Below are 24135 nucleotides of genomic sequence, written 5' to 3' on the forward strand. Positions count from 1 at the left end.
GATTGGAGCCCCCCAGGGAGCCCTGGCCCAGCCCTCTCTGCCCTGGGGCTGCGAGTTCCCGTCTCAGGCTACTGCCCACGTCAATGCCAGCTCCACGTTCTCACTCCAAAGGCACCGGCAGGAGAGCACCTCCTCCGTCCCCTGGGCCTTCTCTCCCCCGCACACCTACGGGTACATCTGCGGCCCGCTGCGTTCCGAACTGGGGGTGGGGCCTGCCCCCGAAGAGGACGACGACCCCGCTGCGGAGGGGGGCGGCAGCCAGTCCATGCCCTTCTTGCACCAGTACTGCCGGACGCCCTCGTCCAGCCGCAGCGAGGCCGAGGGCTCGCTGGGCGGCTCCCTGCTCAACGGCTGGGGCTCGGTCTCCGAGGAGAACTTCACCAGCACGCGCTGCAGCCTGGTCAGCTCCTCCGACGGCTCCTTCCTCGTGGACGCCAACTTCGCGCGGGCCCTGGCTGTGGCCGTCGACAGCTTCTGCTTTGGGCTGAGCCAGAGCGAGGCCGAGCAGGCTTGCCCAGGTACATGGATCCCGCCCGTGTCCTGTGCCCAGAGCCCGGGGGAGAAGCGCTCAAAGAGCTTGCACTGGGCCCTGCTCCCTGCGCCAGGCCTTGGGCACAGCTGGAGGGGAGCCGGGGAAGGTTAATTTTCTGTTTCTCTTAGGACCAAGAATGCCAATGAAACCTTTGGCCTGCCCTGGAGAGGGGGCTGCAGATGTTAATTAATGGGGGCTCTGAAGAACCACTGCACCTAACCCCTGGGAAAGTCACTGGGTGGGGCGGGCAACACGGCTTCTGGGCCAAGCTGGCCAATTCGACCCCCCAGCACCAGCCTCTGTGCCGGCCGGCAGAGAAGAGCAAGGTCTGGCATGAAATCCGTACCCTGGAGCTGACAGGGCTAGGGGATCATACTCCTCCAGTCAGTGCGGGGCTGTGCTGGCGTCCCCTCCTCCTCCTTTGCCCCTGCCTGCTCTGTGGGGCCTCGGGCACACGGATCCAGCAGTGCAGCTGTGTGTGCCGGCGTCCAGCACAGCGTCCGCTCCTCTTTGGGGGGAGGTTGAATTTAGAGAGGACACTGGGGCCTGATTTTACACCCCCAGGCTGGCCAGGGCAGGTTGGGCTGGGCTGGTCCAGGACTTGCGCTCCCACTGGCAGGGCAGACACCTGCGTGGCCATTGCACTTGTCTGGCCCTATGCTGCAAATCAGCATCCCAGAGGCTGGTAGCTGCACCGTGGGGATCCCTGCTTGCCCCCACAATAGGGGCACTGCCCTGGGAAGGGCAGGGGGATTGTTCAGACACAGTCTCTCCCCAGATCTCTCTCCATGAGGTGGAAAACATCTCATCCAGATGTGGAAAGAGCAGTTTGTGTCGCAGCAGCAGAAGCAGGGACCTGCCCAGAGTATGGGCAGCAGCTGGCTGCCTGCGGCGGGAGATGCAGGGTGGAGGTGCACTCCCAGGGAGAGCGTCCAGAGGTCTTGCATTCGGGGGGCCCCGTGCCTCCTGGGGGTCGGTATGCAGCGTGCAGCCTTCCCTCTCCAGTGGGTGGGCTCGGCGATGGTCCCTGGGATCCAGGGCCTGGCGGGGAGGTGTTCGCCCAGTCTAGCAGATTAGGGGTGCGTTACAGCCAGTGCCCTGCGTGACTAGCGCAGGCAGGTTTCTGTCTGCCCAGCTTTGGCGGGCGCCTGGGGGACGTCGGTTCTCAGGGGTTGGGAATTCTGGTTGTGATGCCCCAAGCTGCATTGACTCACCTCCCAGAGGACATGGCTCTGCCCAGCCAGCCGAAGAGCTGCTCATGTAGTAACCCACTGCTAGTGAAACCCACACAGCTGTTCTGTCCCATCCAGTGGCACCGAGACCACTTAGAGAGAGAGATTAATGAGTCTGCTCTACACCCTTAGCTACCAGCCAGCTAGCTTTTAGCTCATGCAGTAGAGGCTCATGCATTAAGCTCCAGAGGTCCCCGGTTGGATCCTGCCTGCCGATGACTGGGGGTGGGGGACTCTCGGGTGCCCACATGCCCCTCACCGAAGGCAGGGGCTCTCAGGTACCCATGTGCCCTTCACTGAGGGCAGGGGGGCTCTCGGGTGCCCACGTGCCCCTCACCGAGGGCGGAGGGCTCTCGAGTGCCCACGTGCCCCTCACCGAGGGCGGGGGGCTCTCGTGAACCCACCTGCCCCTCACTGCAAGGTGTTTGATGCGCTGAGCTCAGCCATGCCCTATGGCACCCACGTGTACACAGCTCACACCTCGTCCACAGGCAGCAGTCCTCCAGGAGCCCAGCGGGAACCAGCTGGCCTAGCTCCTCTCTGGGCTGCTTGCACCTGGTCCAGCTGAAACAGCTTCACTGGCCCAAGGTGCAGCTCCTCCACCCGCCAGTGCCCGCTGCAGCGCCAGCCCTGTGCGTCACTCGCAGCCTTGCTCCAGCGCTGCTGCCTACACTGTGCCTGTGGGCAGAGCCAGAGCTGGCCCCAGGGTGAGGCTGGATGGGAGCCTGAGGGGGGTCTGCAACACCGGGGGGGGAAAGGGGGGCAGGAGGCCGCTGTAGACCGGGGCCCTGCAGAAAGCTGCAAAGGGAACAGGCTCTGAGAAGAGGCCTGTGTCTGCAGAGGGAGGCCTGGCTGCCTGAGCTGCCAGCACCATGGATGGGACACCAGCCCCGTGCGGTGCCAGCGACGTGGAAATGATGCCAGCCCCTAGCACCACTTCTCAACTTTTAAGGAGAAACCACTAGCAGAGAGAGGCCACCTGCCCTGGGCTGGGGGAGCCCCGTGAGCGAGCGCGGCGCTGAGGTCAGACCTGAACAGGCCTGTCCCCACGCAGTGGCCGGGCGACAGAGTCGCGCCCGTCCCTGCTCTGAGAAGCACGTGCCCTGGCAGCCCACGGAGTGGGCTCCGCTCTCTGCTCCACCCGCTGAACACTGGCATGGGAATGGCCTGGCCCTTCGTCCTGCGCTGCTCAGCCCTTCCGCTGCACCTGCTACGCCAGGGTAACCCCTAGTGATGGTGGGGAGGGGCGTGGGGCGGCCTTACCGTCAGGTCAGCCCGGGGGTCCCTGGGGTCACCGACTCGCGCCCACCCCCTCCCTGAGCCTCTCAGCGTAACTCTGGGGTTGCTCTTTCCCACAGACTTCTCGCCGCCTGCCTCCCCGCTGGATGGGCTCCTTCCCTCTCCCGAGCGGTGGGAGGGCGCGGCGTGGGCTGGAGCAGAGCCCCTTCCCCTGCCCACCTGGGAGTGGAGCACTGGCTGGCTGGAGGAGATGGAGGCCAAGTACTCCCAGGGGCCCGAGGGGACCCCTGCCGCTGAGAAGCCGGAGGGGAAGGCAGCACTGAACGGGACCCGGACCCGCCCTGCCCCTGGGCATGGGCCAAACGGCAAGTGTTAATGCCCGTGCTGCGTGGCACGGGGCGAGTGGGACACTGGTGGGCCAGCCTGCTCTGGCATTGCGCTCTCTGGGTAGCCCTGGACTCGCTCCCTCCTGGGCAGCACTAGGCCAGGAGATCAGCCAGAGCCCTTAGCGTCCCTGGGCCCTTCAGGGCAGGTCTACACTGAGACCCGGTGGGGTCTGCGGGGCTGTTTCATTGTGGTGTAGACGTTCAGGCGTGGGCTGCAGCCTGAGCTCTGGGTCCCTTCCTCCTGGCAGGGTCCCAGAGCCCGGGTTCCAGGCCTTGCGCCCACACTGGGGCTGGAACAGATTCCTGTCGTCTGCAGAGCTCCCTGTGACACACACCAGCGGGCACACAGTGCCTAGGAGAGGTGCCAGCCAGGCCAGACACAGGAGCACCCTCCACTCACCCCTAGAGCAGGGGCCGGGAGCCACCAAGGCTCGTAGGGAGCATCGAGAAAAAACCACTGGGAGACTCCCCAGGAGAGAAGCAGAACGATCAAAGGGAGAGAGACCTGGAGCCCGCTTCTCCCAGCAGCTAGGAAAGGGAGGAGAGTTCCCCACCCAGCCCAGGAAAAAGTCCCCAAACAGCCCCCTCTGACAACCCCTTTGGATAAGTGCCCCAGCCCCTTCCTGCTACCAAATGCCCTCTGCCCCGTAGCCCTCCCAAGTGTGAGTGCCAGCCTCAGGGCAGACTGATAAAACCCTGGACCCGAACCCCTGAACTTCGAACCAACCAACTGCCCCAAATGTAAACTGCACCAGCACTCTGACAGCCTGAACACGGAGCCCCGCCAGCCCCAGGGTACTCCGCTCCGGCTTGCCACCCACGGGGCCCTATCGCCCTGACAGGTGACCCTCCCGACCAAGAATTACAGCAATAGTCAGATACCCACGTGCTCCAGGCCATGTTAGGTCTCACACCAAGGACAACGCTTGTGGCCAGTCCTCTAATAAACTATATGATGATTAATTACCTAGGAGAAGAAAACTAGAGAGTTATTTACAAGGTTAAAGCAAGCGAATAGAGACACAGCAATGAGGTACCAGTCTTAGCTTTCCCAGTGTAACAAAGGCATCTATAATCAGCAAGTTCTATTGTCCTTTAGGGCTAACCCAGGCTAAGCACTGGGGATCCCTTGCTTATGCTTAGAAAACTCCTTCCTCCCCATCCCGCCCCCAAGTCCAAGCAGCACAGATACCTAGTTCCTTTTGTCTGGGGGGTTTATCCTCCTCCGGCCATGTGCTCTCCGCTGCAAACTCAGCTGATGGAGGAATCCACTCGCATGCCTCATCTTCACGGGGAGGAGAGCAGAACGGGGAGCGCTTCGTTTCTCAATCCGGATGTAGGCGTTTCCAGTTGTAGGCTCCCACCAGAGCCTGTCTGATATCGCTGGGTCTCCTCCCTCCCAAGGGGGTGCAACAACTTCTGCAGAAGAGCAGCTCGTCACACTAATTAGTGGCCTCTCCGGTATGGCGATGCCTCGAGGCTCACCCTCCACCCGCTCCAATAATGTGGAAGACAGATCAATGCAGGCTGCAACCACCAGGCATTCACTAGAGGCCAACCACTAAACGTCCTTATCATCCTCAGACCTATTTGATCAGTATTAACCCCCATGTGAGCTACAGTGATTCCAGCCCTGGATCTGTCAGTGTCCAGTAGAGACATGGGGACCTTGGCATGAGCTGGCACCTGGCCTGCCAGCATCACCCCCCTCCCCCACCTGTCCAGCCTTGCACACCTGCATGCTTCAGTGAGCAGGTGAGATGCTCGGCTAGACACGGGTGCCGGCTCCAGGGCAGCCTGCTTCCTCCCTCCTCCCCCCCGCAGCCACACTGGAGCCTCGCCTCGCTGGGCTGGGGGTTGACAGCGAGGGCAGCTGCAGGAAAGAAGCTAGCCTCTTCCTTTTAGCGATCACTGGCACCTTGTCCCATCTCATGCCGGACTGGCCTCAGGAGTGGCCACACTGGAACAAGCCAGTGAGCCCACCAGGCCAGGCCTCCCCGGGCTGGGACACTGGCCAGCCCAGCCGATCTGGAGGCAGGTGCAAATTTTAGTGAATTTTGGAATAACCTGCCCTGTAGGACGCTTCTCCCCAGCCCTGTGCAGCCGGGGGTGGGGGCGGGTGGGCACAAGAACTCTACCATGGCTCCCAAAGGACTGGTTCAAGCAGAAACGCACCCTGGGGCACTGGGTGCAGCTCAGGGATGCCAGTGCCGCACATAATAACCTGGACTTGCAAAGCCTCTGGTGGCCTCGTCCCTGCCCTGGAGCTCCACAGCCCAGCCCCCCCCATTGCCCCCAGCCGGACTGCCACTCCCCACAGCAGGCTCAGCCTGTCCATCCCTGGGGCACTGTGCTGTACTGCGTGCAGTGATTAGCTCCCAGAGGGAGCTGGTTCAGCCCAGGACACTGAGGGCGGTGACTGGCTGACATGGGCACCCCTTGGGGTGAGGGTGAGGCAAGGCTGCTTTGGGCAGTGCTGTGGGAGCTGGGGTCAGGCTAGTGAAGGGCAAGGGGCACTGGGAGATGTGTGTGACGGGGTAGCGATGCCTGCATCCATGGGGTCTGGTTGGGGAAGAGGAGAAGGTTTGATCCAAGGCCAGGCGCTGGGCCAGGTACATTTTGGCCCGGATCCTCGAGGCTCTGGTGCGTCCTGCACTGCGGCCTTCCGTTCCCGGGTAGGCGTCTCTCGGCTCCTGGCCATCATCCCGGAGCGGGTGGGGCTTGTTCTCCCGCTGCACAGTGTGGGGTGCCTGGGGAGGGGAAGTGAGGCTGTGCCCAAGCTGGAAGAGACACAATGTCTCCTGGCCCCGCTGCCCTTGGCCCGTCGCTGAGTGCTCTGTGCAGGCAGTAGGACAGACCTGGCCCTTCCAGCCCCTCAACCTGCAGCTTTGCCTCTGGGCATGCCCCTGCCCTGTGCCACTTGGAGATGCCATGGCCCTGCGTGGCAAGCCCTGCTGTCGTGCCCATCTTGCGAGGAAACAAGCTCGTTTGCCAGGGGCTCAGAGCGTCCCTTGTTACCAGCACCTGACTCCCAAACAGGCCAGCGGGTTTCTTTCCTCCGATCCCCCCTGGGCAGACCAGGCCTGGCATGGGGACCTGGTCTGCCCGTGGACGGCAGAGTCACGCTCTGATCCTGTTCAGCCCCTGCTGATCGCTGCTAGTAAAAGGTGATTCCTTTCCAGGTGCCTGCATGTTGGAGTCCAGCAGTCCTGCTGCAGGAGCGGTGGGGGAGTGCCAGGCCCCCTGCCCTGCTGCCCACAGTCCCGTGCCAAACGGCTCTGCCATTCCCAGGAAGGGGGAGACGACCAGGGTTGCGCTGCAGCCGATGGATGCGGGGGCGACAGAAGTCCAGGCGTAGAAAGCCGAGCGCGTTCAGTACCAGGCGGGCGCGATGTCTGGGATGCCCAAAGCCCAGGGAGACTCGGTTACTACTGTGCCCGCCCCCGGTGCCTGCTAGACACGCCTGGCTCCTGGTCATTGGCAACAGCATCCCTGATGAAAGGCCATTGCCGCTTCCCCCAACGGGGGCTGCGGTCCCAGGGGACAAGGATTCCCCAGCCTCCCCACGCGCTGAGGGCCAGGCAGAGGGGGCAGTGCAGAGCCCTCACCGAGCTCCACGCCAGCCGCGTGCAGGAGAGGAGCCCCACGCAGCACGGCCAGCAAACATTGCCTCCTTTTCTCCTGAGTGCCTGGTCCCTGGCAGGACTTCGCCCGCTGCCCCACTCACAGGCTGGCGCGCCATGTAGGGGCCAAGCCAGGATTCCTGCTGTTGGCTTCAGGACTGATCTCTGCTCTGTGACGCTGTCTGGGGCACTCGCCATCGTGGGCTTTTCCTGGGTCACATGGGGAACCCCTGGGTTTGGAGGCCCTTGCAGCTGCTGTCGGTTTACAGAGGCCTGCATTTGCTGCCCAGGTTGGAGCTGGGAGCCCGGCGGCTTTGCCCACCCAGCTGGGTTCAGCACATTCAAAGCTGGGGGTTGTTTGGCAATTGCCTGTTACGGTTTGGTCAGGTCTGCCCTGGGCAATGCTCTCAGCTCTGCAGAGGCATGAGCCTTGGAGCGTTTAATATTTCCTTTAATGGCTGTTGTGAGACATTTTCCTGACCTGCCTGATTTCCCAGTGCTGTGGCCTTATTCCTGTAAATAAAGAGAGCTTTTCCAGCGAACCAATGGCTACTGAGTTACCCTTTGCACAGCGCCCAGCGAGCCACGGGGCCATACCCACGGGGCACGGAGTTAGCACCCCAGGAGCCCGCCACAGCCTGGACATCGCGCTGCAATGAAAGGTGCAAAAAAAGCAGCTGAAAACAAACTCCTGACAGCTGCAAGTTCTATCGGAGAGCATGGGGGGGGCGGAGGGGGCTTCTTCTGCCCTTGGCTCCTGTATGGCCAGCGTGCAGGGAGCTTGTATGCCGCGGGGCTCTGCGTGTGGTGGGCTCCCCCTCCGCAGTCACTGCAAGCGGGTGGTCAGCCCTGCGGGCTAGGCAACGTGCACTAAAGCTAGCCAGATACCCGCTGCAGTGGCTATGTGGGTGGCCCAGCCCCGCTCAGCGCTGTGAGACTCCCCTCGAGGAGTTAAATCACCCTGGTCTAGCGGGCCAGCATGCAGTGGTGGTGTTTGGAAAATCAGCCACCCAGGCCCGGCTGCAGCTGCCTGCTGCCCTCCTGGAAGCACCCGACCGGGGCTGGGGACAGGGTTACTAGCCAGGCCAGAGATCAGGAGTGGTAAGAGCCACCCAGGGTGCCCAGGGGTAGGGGGCTGGAGTGCCCAAGAGCACGCCACCCAGGGCAGGTGCGGCATTGCTCTGGCCTCTCCGGTCCCCAGGCCATGTCGCTGCCTGGCAGCCACGCTCAGGACAGGTCACGGTGCACGTTATCCCACATGCCCCAGCCCTGAGCACGAGTTGCTGTGACCCTGAAACCAGGCACATGTAACTGCCCCAGGAGCTGGGCTTTGGGCGAGCGCCCTGCCACTGCTCGAGCGACAGCTCTCTGGGAGAGACTCTGCCAACGCCTGGCCCCGCGGCCCTTCCCCACGACTGGAGCCGTGCGGCGAATCCCTGCGCTCTGCAGCGGCATGGCCCCAGGTCAGGCCGAGCAGCAAGCTCCCCTCCGCATTGCCCTAGCGAGTGCGCTACCCCTGGGGTGCTGGGCAATGGGTGTGTCTGGGGCAGAGTGCCTGGACCCTGCCATCAGGATGGGGTGCTGCAGAGGGAGAGGGGGCTCTGTGGTTATGTTGTCACAGCATTTTGGAGCACGCCTCCCAGCCCGGGTCAATAGGCTCGGGCTAATGCTCTAAGCGCAGCGCCTTGATGGTGTAGCTTGGCATGGGGAGGGGAGAGGGGACCAAGAGGCCCGAGGCACGTCGACGCGCTGGGCTGGGAGACTTGCTCCTGTGCAGGGCAGAGGCCCCGGTGTGGCCAGCGCCAGTGTGTGCCCCATCCACGGCAGGTATATGGCACACGGCTCAGCCGGCTCCCCAGGTACGGTGCAGATAGCCTGGCTCAGAGCACCATCGCCCTGGGCTGGGTTGAGCAGAGATCGACATTGTGTGATCAGGGTGGCCTGGAGCCAGGGGACCTGCAGCCACAGCCAGGCCGCTGCACGTCTGCCCTGCTGCTGGGAGAGTCAAACGCACGGTCCCAAGCCCGGACCCGACTACCCGCCCCAGCCTGGCTGCCTGGGCAAAGCCACGTGCTGCTGTACCAGAACCCGCATGCGTCACCTCAGGGTCGCCCAGGTCCTGCGGCGGTCAGGCAGGCTCCATGCCCCGGGGAGTCACTGCCTCTGCCTTTGCCACGTGCATGCAGCGGGCGGGCGGAGAGCCAAGGCTGGCAGGGTTATCAGGGCTCCTGACAGGCTTCCAGCTGGACAGTGAACAGGGCACGGGCACACAATCATCAGCCTTTGTGCCCTGAGTGCGATTCGGACCCTTTCCCTCTAGGCCTTTGGAGACAGCACAGCTGGGCAGGGGCCAGGCGCAGCCAGAATTTTGTGCTGCTTTTGTTATGTTTCCCCCGCCCCTAGAGAGACAACAGTGGGGAGTCTGGTGGGCACTTGCTGATGGTCTGAGGAGTCTCGCTGGGCTGGGAAATCTGCCCTTCGGTGCAGTCCAGCTGGTAGGGCTGGGTTAGCCATGCCCAGATGGGTGAGTCCTGCCCTGGCATGGCGGGGAAATGCCACCCATCCATCCCCTCAAACACGTCTATTGATAGTAGCCCGCCAGGGTGCGAACACCAACATGGTAGCGTGGTACACGCACCTACATGCAAAGTCCCAACCGGTGTCTTTCCGAGAGGTACAGCCCCCGTGCAGAAGGTGGCTGGCAGATGAGGTGGGTGGCATCCAGTCTGCTGGCTGCTGTGCTGGGCACAAAACACCCCTGAGCAGGGGCGTAATAAAGAGGGAGTTCTCTTAGTTTGCCCATTAGGTCTCCTCTCCCTAGCTATTCCTGATGGACTGCGAGAGGCTGGGGGACGCGAGAGTGGGGGATTGTTACTCTGACTGCTCCAAACACGCTGGACTTCGTTAAGTCACGTTCCAGTAACTGCCCAAGACAGTGTGTAGGCCACAGCCCGAGTCAGGCAGGAATGACCCTAGCACCCGGACAGTCCTCCGGGGAAAAAACAGTGTTCTGAAAACACAAACCAGACTTTATCCGTCAGTGAAGAGGCAGAGCCAGGCCCAGCTGGGTTCTTTGCAGGGCACCTTTGAAACCACCCGCTGGCCACAATAATCATAGTCTAATGCCTCCTGCCATGTTGGCACCCACCTGCACTTAGCCATCGTAACCCCATATCTTAACCTTGCCCGGCTCTGCCCAGCGCCCCACATTGAGCTTGTGGTGCCCAGCCTGGCCCTGCTGTGACCACTGGGAATCTGCCTGTACACATTTCGGTTGCTCTACAGCCGGTGAGGAGCAGCAGGGGGCTGAATGGGAAGGCAACATCTGCAGCTGGCTGTGCTTTGTGCCCAGTTTCCCAGTCCTGGGCGGCTGCAGCGCAGAAGGGCTGGCAGTGCCCGTTGTGCTGTCCAGCCCAGGCGATTAGAACTGATGCAGAGGGAGAAGGAACTGGGGAGGAAGGCAGCTGGGCCCCCATCGGTGCAGGACTGGGGATGTCCCAGGAGAGACGTGGAGCAGAGGTGAGCCCCGGCACTGCAGGCACTGTTCATTGCAGGGAGCTGAAGGAGGCTGCTGCTCGGGGTGGGAGCTCAGGCATGAGGCAGGCCTGGCCTGTCGGTGCACGCTCTGTGGTCCCAGCACAGCCAGACGAATGGAGCTGGATCCCCAGCACCTCTGCTGGCAGGCCCAGCCTGAGCTGTGGCCCCCTCGCCCAGCCCCCCCCCCCCGGCCCCGCTGAGTGTGCCGGCGCTCAGTGAACTTCACTTCACCTCCCGAGTCACTCGAACAGCCCTGCCTGTGTGAGAATCAATTGCGCTGCTCCTGGGGCGATCGATGGGCTGGGTGCTGGAGTGAGAGCACATCCCTCCGTGAGTGGTGATGCGTGAGTGCGGAGCGCTGGCACCACACCGGTGCATTAGAGAGCACATTGATAACATCTGCAGACAACACCATGCTGGGAGGGGTTGCAAGCGCTTTAAGGGGATAAGGTTGTAACGGAGTCCCCGGGCGATGCTCTGGACCTGCTCCCCACGAAGTCAGGAAGGACTCTGGGGAAGTCTCCTCTATGGGAGCAGCCTGTCTGCAGGACACACAGCTCACCCGGCTCCCCCTTCCTCGGTCTGACCTCAGAGCATCCAGCATCCTCCACCCCTCCGTGCGCTTCCCACAGCGAGTCTGCTCAGGCGGGGTCCTCGGGAAGCCAGAAGGTCCTGCACCCCAAATCCGCAGTCAGACGGGACTCTCAGCCAGCCAGTAAAACAGAAGGTTTATTAAACGACAGGAACATGGTCTAAACCAGAGCTTGTAGGTGCAGAGAACAGGACCCCTCAGCTGGGTCCATTTTGGGGTGGCAATGAGCCAGACAACCACATCTGTACTTCACTCCATGTCCCCAGCCAGCCCCAAACTGAAAACCCTCTCCAGCCCCCCCCCCCCGGGCTTTGTCCCTTTCCCGGGCCAGGAGGTCACCTGATTCCTTTGTTCTCCAACCCTTTAGCTCTCACCTTGCAGGGGTGAAGGGCCAGGCCAACAGTGGCCAGGAAACAGGGTGTCAGCCATTCTCTGTGTCCAGACCCCTGCACACACCTGCCCTCCAGGGCTCTGCAATGATCCTTATGCCACCACCTAGATACTTAAGAACTGTATAGAGGAAACTGAGGCACCCCCACAATATTCAGAGGAAACATTAAGAACAGTCCTGCTTCATCACAAAGATTAAAATTCAAAATGATCTGTACAAACTGGCAAAATAATCTGAAGTAAATAGGATGAAATTCAATAAGGACAAATGCAAAGTTCTCCACTTAGGAAGGAACAATCAGTTGTACACGTACAAAATGTGAAATGACTGCCTAGGAAGGAGTACTGAGGAAAGGGATCTTGGGGTCATAATGGATCACTAGCTTAATATGAGTCAACAGTGTAACGCTGTTGCAAAAAAAGTGAACATCCTTCTGGGATGTATTAGTAGGAGTGTTGTAAGCAAGACACAAGAAGAAATTCTTCCACTGTACTTCACACTGATCAGGTCTCAGCTGGAGTATTGTGTCCAGTTCTGGGCACCACATTTCAGGAAAGATGTGGACAAATTGGAGAAAGTCCAGAGGAGAGCAACAGAAATGATGAAAGGTCTAGAAAACCTGACCTATGAGGGAAGATTGAAAGAACTGGGTTTGTTTAGTCTGGAGGAGAAGACTGAGAGGGGACATGATAACCGTTTTCAAGTACATACAAGGTTGTTACAAGGAGGACAGAGAAAAATTGTTCTCTTTAACCTCTGAGGATAGGACAAGAAGCAATGGGCTTAAATTGCAGCAAGGGTGGTTTAGGACATTAGAAAAACTTCCTCTCGGGGTGGTTAAGCACTGGAATAAATTGCCTAGAGAGGTTGTGGAATCTCTGTCATTGGTGAGTTTTAAGAGCAGGTTAGACAAACACCTGTCAGGGATGGTCTAGATCATACTTAGTCCTGCCACGCGTGCAGGGGACTGGAATAGTCCTGTGAGTCTATGATTCTATGATTCCCCTTCCTGGACTGCAGGGCCAGACTCACCACCTGGCATGGGGCAGACGGGCAAAAATTCATAGTCTAAGGCCAGAAAGGACCACTGGGACCATCTGGTCTGACCCCCTGCATAGCACAGGTCAAAGACCTGTCCCACAATAAGGCCTAGCACAGAGCTTTTGGAATAACAGCCAATGTGGATTTAAACATTGCCTGTGATGGAGAATCCACCACGACCCTTGGGAAATTACTCACTGTCAAAAATGTACACCTTATTTCTAGTCTGACTTAGTCTAGCTTCAACTTCCAGCCATGGGAACGTGTTAGACCTTTCCCTGCCACATTGAAGAGCCCCTTAGTCAATATTTGTTCCCCATGTAGGTACTTATAGACTGTGATCAAGTCATAGAATCATACAATTATAGAATATTAGGGTTGGAAGAGACCTCAGGAGGTATCTAGTCCAATCCTCTGCTCAGAGCAGGACAACACCCACTAAATCATCCCAGCCAGGGCTTTGTCAAGCCGAGCCTTAAACCTCTACAGATGGAGATTCCACCATCTCCCTAGGTAACCCATTCCAGTGTTTCACCATCTTCCTAGTGAAATAGCTTTTCCTAATATCCAACCTAGATCTCCCCCACTGCAACTTGAGACCATTGCTCCTCGTTCTGTCATCTGCTACCACTGAGAACAGCTGAGCTCCATCCTCTTTGGAACTCCCCTTCAGATAGTTGAAGGCTGCTATCAAATCCCCCCTCATTCTTCTCATCTGCAGACTAAACAAGCCCAGTTCCCTCAGCCTCTCCTCGTAAGTCATGTGCCCCAGACCCCTGATCATTTTCGTTGACTTCCACTGGACTCTTTCCAATTTCTCCACATCCTTTCTGTAGCAAGTGGCCCAAAACTGGACGCAATACTCCAGATGTAGCCTCACTAGTGCTGAATAGAGGGGAATAATCACTTCCCTCGATCTGCTGGCAATGCTCCCACTAATGCAGCCCAATATGTCATTAGCCTTCTTAGCAACAAGGGGACACTGTTGACTTATATCCAGCTTCTTGTCCACTGTAATTTCCAGGTCCTTTTCTGCAGAACTGCTGCTTAGCCAGTCTGTCCCCAGCCTGTAGCAGTGCATGGGATTCTTCCGTCCTAAGTGCAGGACTCTGCACTTTTCCTTGTTGAATCTCATCAGATTACTTTTGGCCCAATCCTCCCATTTGGCTAGGTTACTCTGGACCCTATCCCTACCCTCCAGCATATCTACCTCCCCCCCCACCCAGCTTAGTGTCATCCGTGAATTTGCTGAGGGTGCAATCCATCCCATCATCCAGATCATCAATGAAGATGTTGAACAAAACCAGCCCCAGGACCAACCTCTGGGGCACTCCGCTTGATACTGGCTGCCAACCAGACATCAAGCTGTTGGTCACTACCTGTTGAACCTGACAATCTATCCACCTTATAGTCCATTCATCCAATCCATATTTCTTCAACTTGCTGGCAAGAATACTGTGGTAGACCATATCAAAAGCTTTGCTAAAGTCAAGGTATATCACGTCCACCACTTTGGTTTTTTCTCATCATAGAAGGCAATCAGATTGGTCAGCCATGACTTGCCCTTGGTGAATCCATGTTGACTGTTCTTGATCATCTTCCTGTCCTCCAAGTGCTTCAAAATGGATTCCTTGAGGACCTGCTCCATGATTTTTCCAGGGACTGGGGTGAGGCTGACTGGTCTGTAGTTCCCCGGATTCTCCTTCTTCCCTTTTTTAAAGATGGACCCTACATTAGCCTTTTTCCAATCATCCGGGACCTCCCCCGATTGTCACGAGTTTTCAAAGATAATGGACAATGGCTCTGCAATCACATCAGCCAACTCCCTCAGCATCCTCAGATGCATTGCATCCAGCCCCATGGACTTGGGCATGTCCACCTTTTCTAAATTGTCCTTAACCTGTTCTTTTACCACTGAGGGCTGCTCACCTCCTCCCTATACTGTGCAGCCGAGTGCAGCCATCTGGGAGCTGACCTTGTCTCTGAAGATTGAGGCAAAAAAAAGCATTGAATACTTCAGGTATCTCCACATCATGAGTCATTATGTTGCCTCCCGCATTCATTAAATGTTCCACGCTTTCCCTGACCTTTTTCTTCTTGCTAACGTACTTGTAGGATCCCTTCTTGTTACCCTTCACATCCCTTGCTAGCTGCAACTCCAATGGTGCTTTGGCCTTCCTATTACACCCCTGTGCGCTCAAGCAATATTTTTATACTCCTCCCTATTCATCTTTCCAAGTTTCCACTTCTTGTAAGCTTCCTTTTTCGTTTAACAGATTTGTCTGTTAAGCCAAGCTGGTCGTCTGCTATATTTGCTATTCTTTCTGTACATGGGGATGGTCATCACAAGTTAGCTTAACAATGTCATAACCTTGTTAAACTAACTAGATCGAGCTCCTTGAGTCTATCACTTACTCCTGAGGGAATTCTGCACCACTGCACAATGCAGAATTTTGCAGAAATTAATGTTTTGTGTGCAGAATTTTGCTGCTGGCCACCACTAGGGGCCGCTGGACCCAGCCGAGCCCAGCTCCCACATAGAAGCCACTGCCCGGGGGCGGGGGAGGACACTCGAGGGTTCCTGCCAGCTGCAGTTCCCAGAATGCCCTGAGGGAGGCGTGCAGGAAACTCTATGCTATTGAAAGCCTGGGACCAAGTATCAGGCTGTTTCCCCCTTTGAATCCCTGGGCTCGGGGCGGGGTGTGTGTGTGTGTCTGGGCTGGGGGGGCCATGGCTGGGGTCTGGAAAAGAGGGAGTTTGGGTGCATTGCCTGGGGGGGCCCACAGCTGGCCTGGGGGGGTGGATAGTAGGTGTCTGGCCCCCCCGTCTGGGCTCTGGGGAAGGGAGCAGAGAAATAGGAACTGGGTTGTCATAGGGGTTTCTTTAACTCTCTACTCCTGGGGGAATTTTTGTGTGTGTCTGCGTTGTTTCAGACCTACTTGTTGACAGGGATTTTGAAATAAATGATGAAAATAACCAAAACTGGTGGGATTATGCAGGGTTATTTTGACAAATAAAATTTGCAGAATTTTGCACAATTTTAAAATATTGTGCGCAGAATTTTTAATTTTTTGGCACAGAATTTTTTCATGCAGGATGCCCCCAGGAGTAGGCACTATGAGGCAGGTTTTCTCACCCTTTAATCATTCTAGTGGCTCTTCCCTGACCCCTCCAATTTATCCACATCCTTCTTGAACTGTGGACACCAGAACTGGACACAGGATGCCAGCCTCAGTCACACCAATGCCAAGTACAGAGGTTAAATAGTCTCTCTGCTTCTATTTGAGATTCCCCTATTTATGCCCCCACCCCCACCCCAGAAGCTGGGGGTACCTCTCAGCCAGAGATCTGAGTCTGTGTGCGGCAGTACAAGCAGCCGGTGGCCCCCCCCCCCCCCCAGCCTGGGACCATCTCCCAGTTGCTGCTTCTGCACCATCAGCCCCACTCCCGGGCCGCTGAGGGCGGGAGTGCTGCAGGAGGCCAGCACCGGCCACCTCAACTTCCGAACGGCCCCGGTGCCACTGTAAGTGGCTTGCACGGCGTCTGCAGCTCCCCCCCCCCCCCCGCGCTGGCCCGACGGCTCGGCACTGCCAGGGGATGGCATGCAGGCCCCACGGGCAGAGGTACAGCTGTCCCAGCAGTGAGGGGAGACCCCTCGGCTCAGGACTTGCCAAGCTGTGATCTTCTGCCAGCCCCCCTGCCATCCCCCCGGGGCAGACACACATGTAGCCAGGGCACTAGCCCTTTGACCCCCATGCGCCCCGGTCGGACCCTGAGCAGGCTCAGCGGACACGGCCAGTGGGCTGGAGGCCAGGCTTGGGCACACCCCTCCGTTGCCCTGGGGTTCATGTGCCGTCACAGGCAGCGTGTCATTAGTGCAGGGGCAGCGCGGCGTGGCCTGGCAGACAGGGCATCTCACAGTGCCCCAAGCGCCCACACCCCCCCCATGCCCACACAGCAGGCCCAGACCGTAGTGAGTTGCCATGGCACTGAGTGCCATGTTCGGCTGTCCCTCCCTGCCTTGCTGGAGGCTGGAGACTGCAGCGGGTGGCCCCCCCTTCTCTGAGCACTGAGTCTGGCCCCCGGGCCAAGCCTCAGCAGCTGGCTCCCCCTGCCCCAAGCTGGACCAGCCCCTGGGGCCAAGCCCCAGTTTAGGGTTTATAAAAAGCTTTTGCCAACCCCATCGATCCCTGTCCCAGCCCGGCCTTTTCAAACCATCCATGACGCGGGTTTGAAGTGACCCCTCACTCAGCTGGTGCAGGGGCCAGAGCCTGGCAGTGACACGGACGAGACACAGAACTAACCCGGGGCCGCCCTGGGCAGGGGCTAGCGGGTAAATGGCCCCAGGCGGGGAACAGCTGAGATTGTTGATAAGTTTTCACTTGCAATAACCTGAGCTTTGACGAACGGTGCAGGCGAGGAGCCCGCTCTGCCCAGCACTGGCAGTGTGGCATTAAGGACGTTTAGGGAATATTCTGAAGCCTAGGACGTGCCCCCCACTCCCCGCCCCAGGGCAGCCCCCTGCTGCCGCCCATCTCCCAAGACCCAGACCTCCCCTGCCCCAATAAGCAAAGCCCGTCGCTCGGTCCAGGGTAACAAACAGCTTTATTGGTTGTTTTACAAACGGATTCATTAGCTACCAAAAAACACCCCTGCCCACACGAGGGGCTGGTTGGGCTGGCGGGCCGTGCGGGTGGGCTGCTCTCTGAGCCTGGCTGGAAGCTGGTCCTGCCCCAGCTGCCTGCCCCTGCCCTGCTGGGCACAAACCTTCCTTTGCAGAACTGCCGGCTTGGCACTGAACGGCCCATGCAGGCCTCACCCACGAGCCCCGTGTCCTGGGTATAAACACAGCCTGCCTGCCGCTCCCGACCCCACCTATTTACAAGGGACTGGGCTACCTGGCTCCAGTCACAGTGTCATCAGTTAAACCAGCCCAAAGCCCAGAGCCCAGCCCAGATCTCAGGGCAGAGCCCGGCTCACAGCCTGCGTCCGCTCACTCAGCCGGCGCCGCTGGCTTCATCTCTTCTCCTGCAAAGAGAGAAAATCGTCAGCAGGGCTGGGACCTGGGAGGGGCTAAGGCCATCGCGGGCATGGGCCGGACGCAGCACGGCTTGGCTGGGCCCCTCTGCCCCGCCCCTGGCTGTAGAGATCATGGGGCCCCAGCCCCAGGGCTCGCCAGCTCCTGCGGCGATGCCCACTGGCCATGGGGAAATGCCACAGCAGCCCCACCTGTCGCTGGCAGCCATGGCCGGGGGGATCCAAGCTCCCCCTTTCTGTGGGGCCCGGACCTCCCCAGCATTCCCCTCCGGAGGACTCCTTTAGGGGCTGCTGCCCTGAGGTGGGGCTACGTTGGGAACACCCCCGCCATGCAGGTGATCTGGCTGCCCAGCCCACCACAGAAACACCCAGCTGTCTCCAAGTCCGTGGGCCCCTCCTGGGGGTTTCCCACAGCAAAGCAGGGCCCATGGGCATGGGGCTGCTCCCTCCCGCAGGGCAAGGTGAAAGCCCCCTAACGGGTCTGGCTTGGCCAGGAGACTCCCCTGGCCAGGCCAGGCCCCTGTTCCGAGCCCTCCCTGCCCCTCCTAGCGAAACCGCTCCCCCATCGGCTGGAGACCCAGGAGAGCAAACCAGCCCTGGTGCAGCATGCAGTGGAGAGAAAGGGAATCAGCCCCATCCAGCCCACGCTCGGCACCCCACACACCAGCCCCATCCCAGGGGGTCCAGTGTCCGGCCCTGGCTCTGCCATGCAGCTAGATACTGACCCTGCAAGTCGCTGCTCCCCCAGTGCCTGGCAGGCCTCCCAGATTATGTGCCTTGGCTCACCTCACTACGGTCCCCGGCTGTCCTGCTGCGGCCGGAGCCATGGCCCCGGGACCCCGTCGAGCCCCTGGAGGAGGAGCTGCCGGTCGTGGAGCAGTTGCTGGATACCTGGCCTCTGGAGAGGAAGGTGGGCCTGCTGTACGGGACGATCTCCTCCACTGCAAGGGAAGGGGCAGGCACGTGGGTGGGTCTGGCGCTGCCTCCCGCAGCCACCTGCCCAATACGCGCCCGGCGGGACGGGGCCCTATAGGGAGCCCCTGAAGCACATGGCAGAGGACAGGCAGCTCAGGCACCCATGGCTAAGCCCCACCTCCCCTTGGCATTGGATCTTTAATGTACCCAGTGCCCACAGCTCCTGGGCAGGGCCTGGACCCCATGGCCTCCCCTGGAGTCTGGCTGCAGGGCACCTCGGAGACCCGCAGTGCCCTGCCATGGAACCGCATTGCCACCGCGTCTGTACAGCCCCGCCCCAATGCCCTGGGGCCACGTGGGCCCTCCCAGCAGCCAGGAGCCAGCTGAGGGGCTAGACATCGGGAGGGTCAGGCTCCATGTGTGGCTGGCAGGGCGCTGGCTGTGCAGACAATGGCACCACACCAGGTACATGCCTGTCTGTGCCCGAGGGTGGCTGGTTTCTGGTGGGTGCTGCACAGCGGGTGTTACCATCTCGGTGCTGGTGCTGGCCCAGCACGGTCCGATGGCCAGCTCTCCGCTCTGTGGCGCTGGCACTGTTCACGTCCCTCTCCAGAGAGGAGACGCCGCAGGCCGATGGTGGCGCCAGGGGCTGAGCAGAGGCCCCGGGGTCCTCGCTGGGCGGTGGCAGTGGGGGCGGTGGCAGATCTGTGTGAGAAGCAGAGGGAATTGTGTCAGCATGCCAGTAAGGCCGTGCCCATCAACCCAGCCAAACCCAGGCCCCTCCCCAACAAAGATACTGATGGGGGTTGGTGTGACTTGGGAAGGGGGCCCTGACACGGAGGTTACACCAATGGGGCCATTGGCTCCCCGGCAGACAGAAGAGCCAGGAGCCATGCTGCCCGGCCTGCTCCTTGCTGCCCGGCTGGCATTGCCGTGGGCATCACAGCTAGCAGCTCCGTCACAGGCTGGGCTGCCGGGGCGTTCACTGCCACAGGAAGGAGCCGCTGGCGCTGCCATGTGCCGTGCCCACACTCACCTCCCTGTTTCTTCTCCCGGAGGTAATGGCTGGTCTTGGCCTTTTTCTTCGTTCTCGTTTTCTGTGCCGGGGGGAGGGACACGTCACCGGGAGCGGGGCGGGCTTTTCCTATCGGCAAAGGCAGCGTGAGTCCCTGACCTGCCTCTGTCTCCCATCTCCTCCCACGGGCGCTGGCGGCTGAGCGCTCGGTCCATGGGCCGTGCATGTGCCCATAGCGCCTGGCTCGCTGTTCCTCCAGCTCTCCGCAGGCTTTAGCAAAGCTCTCTGCAGCCGGAGCACACTGATCCCACCCTAGCACCCCCAGAAACCAGACTGACCATGGTGGGAGAGGGGGTATCAGTCCCTCTGTCTGGGCACAGGTGCCCCCACCTGCCGGGGCCGGGTGCTGCTGCGGGAACGCAGGGGGCTGGGCTGCACTCACCTGGGTTCGGGGAACTGATGTTCTCAGCACTGTGCGCTGGGGTCTGACTCAGGTTGCGTCTGTGCCCATGTCTGGGTGTGTGGCCATCGGCCCCCTCCGTAAGGGCATTGAGGTTTGGGTCAGACTGGGTCAGGGGAGGGCTCGGGGCCCTGGGCAACGCCCCCGAGCCGTTTGGCAACCGCCTGGAAAACAGCAAGGCCAGCCCAGTTAACCCATGCACTGCCTGGGAGCAGGCGGCTCCAGGAGCAGGTCTCCTGGCACTCACCCACCCCACCCGAGCAGACGTGCAAACACCAGCCATTGCTACAGCTGCCCGCTGCCAATGGGCCCCAGCTGAGAGGAGAGCCCAGCCGCTCTGGCCCCGTCAGGCTGCCAGTGGGGCAGGGCTGCGCACAGCTCTGCTCTGGGGGCACCTGCCCAGCAGGAACTGGACCAAGACCCAGCAACCCATCTCCACTGGCTGCACAAGGGCCATGCTGCAGGACTGCTCTGGGCCCCCTTTGGCCCCAGCTCCGCTCCCAGGCTGCGACAGTCACGGGAATGCAGCCTCTTGTGCACTTCAGACAGGCTCCCAGGCACTGCCGGCAGGGGGAGGTGCTGGAGGGGACGAAGAAGAGGGGGAAGAGCACAGGTAATGTGGACTAATTCATCAGGCAACCAGAGAGCCACCCTGGGCATTAATCACCCCTGGCCCAGCTGGGTCTCCCTGGAACCTCCGGGGGACATCCCCATTCGAAAGCCACAACTCAGCGTTGTGCCAGGCGAGGGTAAGCGTGGATACTGCAGGTCAGGATACAGCAGAGCTAGGAGGGCCCAGGGCTGGGGTAACAGGGGCTGTGGGTCGGGATTGAGGGGCACCGGCAGAGCGGCGTGTGGGACCCAGGGCTGGGGTAGCAGAGGCTGGTGGTTGGGCTTGTGGGGCACTGGCAGAGCTAGGACACAGGGAGTTGTGCTAGAAAGCTCTCTAGGTGAAGGAGGAGTGACTACGTGGCCCTTGCGGGGAGCTGATTATCTGTTACTTTGTTTTTGTCTGCTTGCCATGTGCCTGTTTGACTGGAACTGTGGGCTGTTCGGGGGGCTGTGTGCTGAGGCTAGTGACCTGGGGTTTCTTAATGAGGCTCTAGCCTGCTGTCCTTTGAGCCCTAATCCCTTTAGGCTCCCTTGGCAAGGGACTGGCTCAGGCAGAACGGGGTGAACAGGTCAGCTCCAGAGTGACCAGAAGAGCTAGCAACCACGGGAGTTTACAGAGGAAGCATGAGAGCCAGATGCACCTAACAACCATTCTCTGAGCCTAGGCCAACAAGTGCCCCCCTCCAAAAAGCCAACCAACCAACCAACTAACCAAAATCCCTGCAAGAGCACAAAGCATGCAGGCAGAGTCCTGCAGCAGACCAAGGCTAGCCAGTGTATTGCACGGAGTGCAGGAAGTACGGTTACCTGCCTTGTGCGCAGAGGGCTTGCAGTGTATGTTTGGTGCAAGGAGCTCTGGAGACCTGAGTGTCTGAACGGGAGGAGCTAATGGAGACAGAGAGATGCAGAGATGAGACCTTCCAGGACACAGTAGCAGGTCCCACCCCCAGTCTGATGCCTCTGTGCTGTTGAGGAAGATGAAAGTCTCGGGGAAGGAGAACATCAAAATGGAGCAGAGGGAACTATCCCATAGTTGGGATCCTCCTTCCAGATGATGGCGTGGTGTCCACTCACACTGAGGATACCTCTTCGGGGGAGGGGACCTCAATTAGAAGAGCCATTTAATAGTACTGGGGGACTCGATCATTAGAAACATAGCTATCTGGGTTTGTGATGACCGGGAGAACCACATAGTGAATTGCCAGCTGGGTGCAAAGATTGAGGACTTCTTGAGACATCTAGACAGACTAATGTGCAGTGATGGGAAGGAGCCAGGAGTCATGGTACATGTGGGTACCAATGACATAGTGAAAGGTAGGAGTGAGGTCCTGGAGGTCAAATTTAGGCTGCTAGGTAAGAGATTGAAGTCCAGGACCTTCATGGTAGCATTCTCTGAATGCGTCCACCTCCACACACAGGGCCAGTTAGACCGGCAGAATGTTTGGATGAGACAATGGTGTTCGGAGGAGGGATTTAGATTTAATAGGAAATGGGAAACTTTTGGGAAAGGAGGAGCCTATACAGGAAGGATGGGCTCCACCTAAACCAAACCAGAACCAGATTGCTGACACTTAACATTAAAATGTTTGTAGAGGATTTTTTTAAACTAAGGGCTGGGGGAAAGCCGACAGGTGTGGAGGAGCACATGGTAAAGAACAGAATTGTCAGACAAGACCATAGATGAACACACTATGTTGGGGAAAAGTCAACATGGTTTTTGTAAAGGGAAATCATGCCTCACCAATGTACTAGAATTCTTTGAGGGAGTCAACAAGCATGTGGACAAGGGGGATCCAGTGGATATACTGTACTTGGACTGTCAGAAAGCCTTCGACAAGGTCCCTCACCAAAAGCTCTTACGCAAAGTAAGCTGTCATGGGATAAGAGGGAAGATCCTCTCATGGATCAATAACTGGTTACAAGACAGGAAACGAAGGGTAGGAATAAATGATCAGTTTTCACAATGGAGAGAGGTAACTAGCGGGGTCCCCCAGTGATCCATACTGGGTCCAGTGCTGTTCAGCATAATGATGAGGGGAAAGGAGTGAACAGAGAGGTGGCAAAGTCTGAAGACAATACAAAATTACTGAGGGTAGTTACATCCAAAGCGGACTGCGAAGAGCTACAAAGGGATCTCACTGAACTGAGTGGCTGGGTGGCACAATGGCAGATGAAATTCAATCTTGATAAATGCAGAGTAATGCCCATTGGAAAACATAATCCCCCAAAACCATACAAAATGGTGGGGTCTAAATTAGCTGTTATCACTCTAGAAAGAGATCTTGGGGTCATCGTGGATAGATCTCTGGAAACAGTCACTCAAAGTGCAGCGTCAGTCAAAAAAGCGAAAGAATGTTGGGAATCATTAGGAAAGGGATAAATAGAAAGAAAATATCATAATGCCACTATATAAATCCATGGTATGCCCACACCTTGAATACTGTGTGAAGTTCTGGTGGGAAAAGTACAGAGCAGGGCAACACAAATGATTAAGGGGGTGGAACAGCTTCTGTATGAGGGGAGATTAAAAAGACGGGGACTGTTGAGTTTTAAGGGGGGCACAGGCAAGTAGGAGTGTGGGGGGTGCTGCAGCATGCCCAGGTTTATACGGTATCCCAGCTGCTGGCCCCGCTCCTAGCCACACACGTGAGGTCCCAGCTGCTGGTCCTGCAGGCGGGACTCCGCTCCTGGCTCCGCGCCTGCCCACAGCCTCGGCCCCCTTATCCCTGTCTGTGTCTCCCCCCCTCCCCCGGACACACGGCCCTGCTGCTGGCCTCAGCTCTGAGGGGGAGGGGGGGGACATGAGGTAAAAAGTTTGGGGATAGTTTTCCTGGCTTTCAGCACCCCCACTGTAAAAAGCGTTCCAGCGCCACTGAAGGGGGGATATGACAGAGGTCTATAAAATCATGAATGATGTGAAGAAAGTGACTAAGGAAGTGTAATTTACCCCTTCACATAACACAAGCACCAGGAGTCACCCAAAGAAATGAATAGGCAGCAGGTTTAAAACAAACACAAGGAAGTACTTCTTCACACAACGCACTGTCAACCTGTGGAACTCCTTGCCAGGGGATGTCATGGGCGGCAGGTATAATAGGCCAGGGCAGTCAAGGGAGATTACTGAGGAACCCAGGAAGCTGAGTAGCAAATGCTTCCTCCTCAGCTGCCCCAGAAACGACATGGGGCATAGCATAGAGACGGATCAGAGAAACGCTTTTCCCCGGCAGCTTGGGTCTGGGGAGGAGAGGTGCAGCTGGCCTGGGGCTCCTCTGGGCCACGGAGGGGAGGTGAGTCTTGGGGAACCTCCGGGTAGGTGTGAGTGTGTGTGTGTGGGGCTCGGGGCTCCGGCCGGCCCGGGACTCCTCTGGCCGACGGGGGTGCTCGGGGCTTCTTTGGGCAAGAGGGGGGTCCTTGGGGCTCCGGCCATGGGGCGGGAGCATGGACAGAAGGCGCAGAGCTGTGGCTTGCCTCCCCAAAGGGGGACTCCACCCGCCGCCCATGGGGAATGTTGTGAAGGCCAAAT

General features: G+C 58.9%; 2 protein-coding genes across 10 annotated transcripts in view; one reads left to right on the forward strand and one right to left on the reverse strand.

Moving 5' to 3' along the window:
- Positions 1-7552, forward strand: part of ROBO4 (roundabout guidance receptor 4) — a 69941-nt gene extending 62389 nt beyond the window's left edge. Inside the window, exons 18-20 of one of the 3 annotated variants that reach the window (XR_005289942.2) lie at positions 112-518; positions 3123-3368; positions 6572-6697. Coding sequence is in view for 2 of the 3 variants with exons in the window: in XM_038380667.2 (XP_038236595.1) it covers positions 112-518; positions 3123-3368; positions 6572-6747 (829 nt within the window). In the remaining variant the exon portion in view is untranslated. Of the gene's footprint in view, positions 1-111; positions 519-3122; positions 6533-6571 lie in introns of those variants that run through there. The other 2 variants (XM_038380667.2, XM_043500991.1) reach the window with 2 other exon arrangements.
- A 9607-nt stretch (positions 7553-17159) lies between these two features.
- Positions 17160-24135, reverse strand: part of ROBO3 (roundabout guidance receptor 3) — a 241993-nt gene continuing 235017 nt past the window's right edge. For all 7 annotated transcript variants that reach the window (XM_043500994.1, XM_038380836.2, XM_043500993.1 and 4 more), the window contains 5 exons: positions 19983-20164; positions 19562-19669; positions 19054-19230; positions 18397-18551; positions 17160-17601 (listed from right to left, as the gene is read on the reverse strand). In XM_043500994.1, coding sequence (XP_043356929.1) covers positions 17590-17601; positions 18397-18551; positions 19054-19230; positions 19562-19669; positions 19983-20164 — 634 coding nt within the window. In that variant the 3' untranslated portion in view covers positions 17160-17589. The remainder of the gene's footprint in view (positions 17602-18396; positions 18552-19053; positions 19231-19561; positions 19670-19982; positions 20165-24135) is intronic.

This window comes from Dermochelys coriacea, chromosome 22 (genome assembly GCF_009764565.3).
Source record: "Dermochelys coriacea isolate rDerCor1 chromosome 22, rDerCor1.pri.v4, whole genome shotgun sequence".
NCBI lineage: Eukaryota > Metazoa > Chordata > Testudines > Dermochelyidae > Dermochelys > Dermochelys coriacea.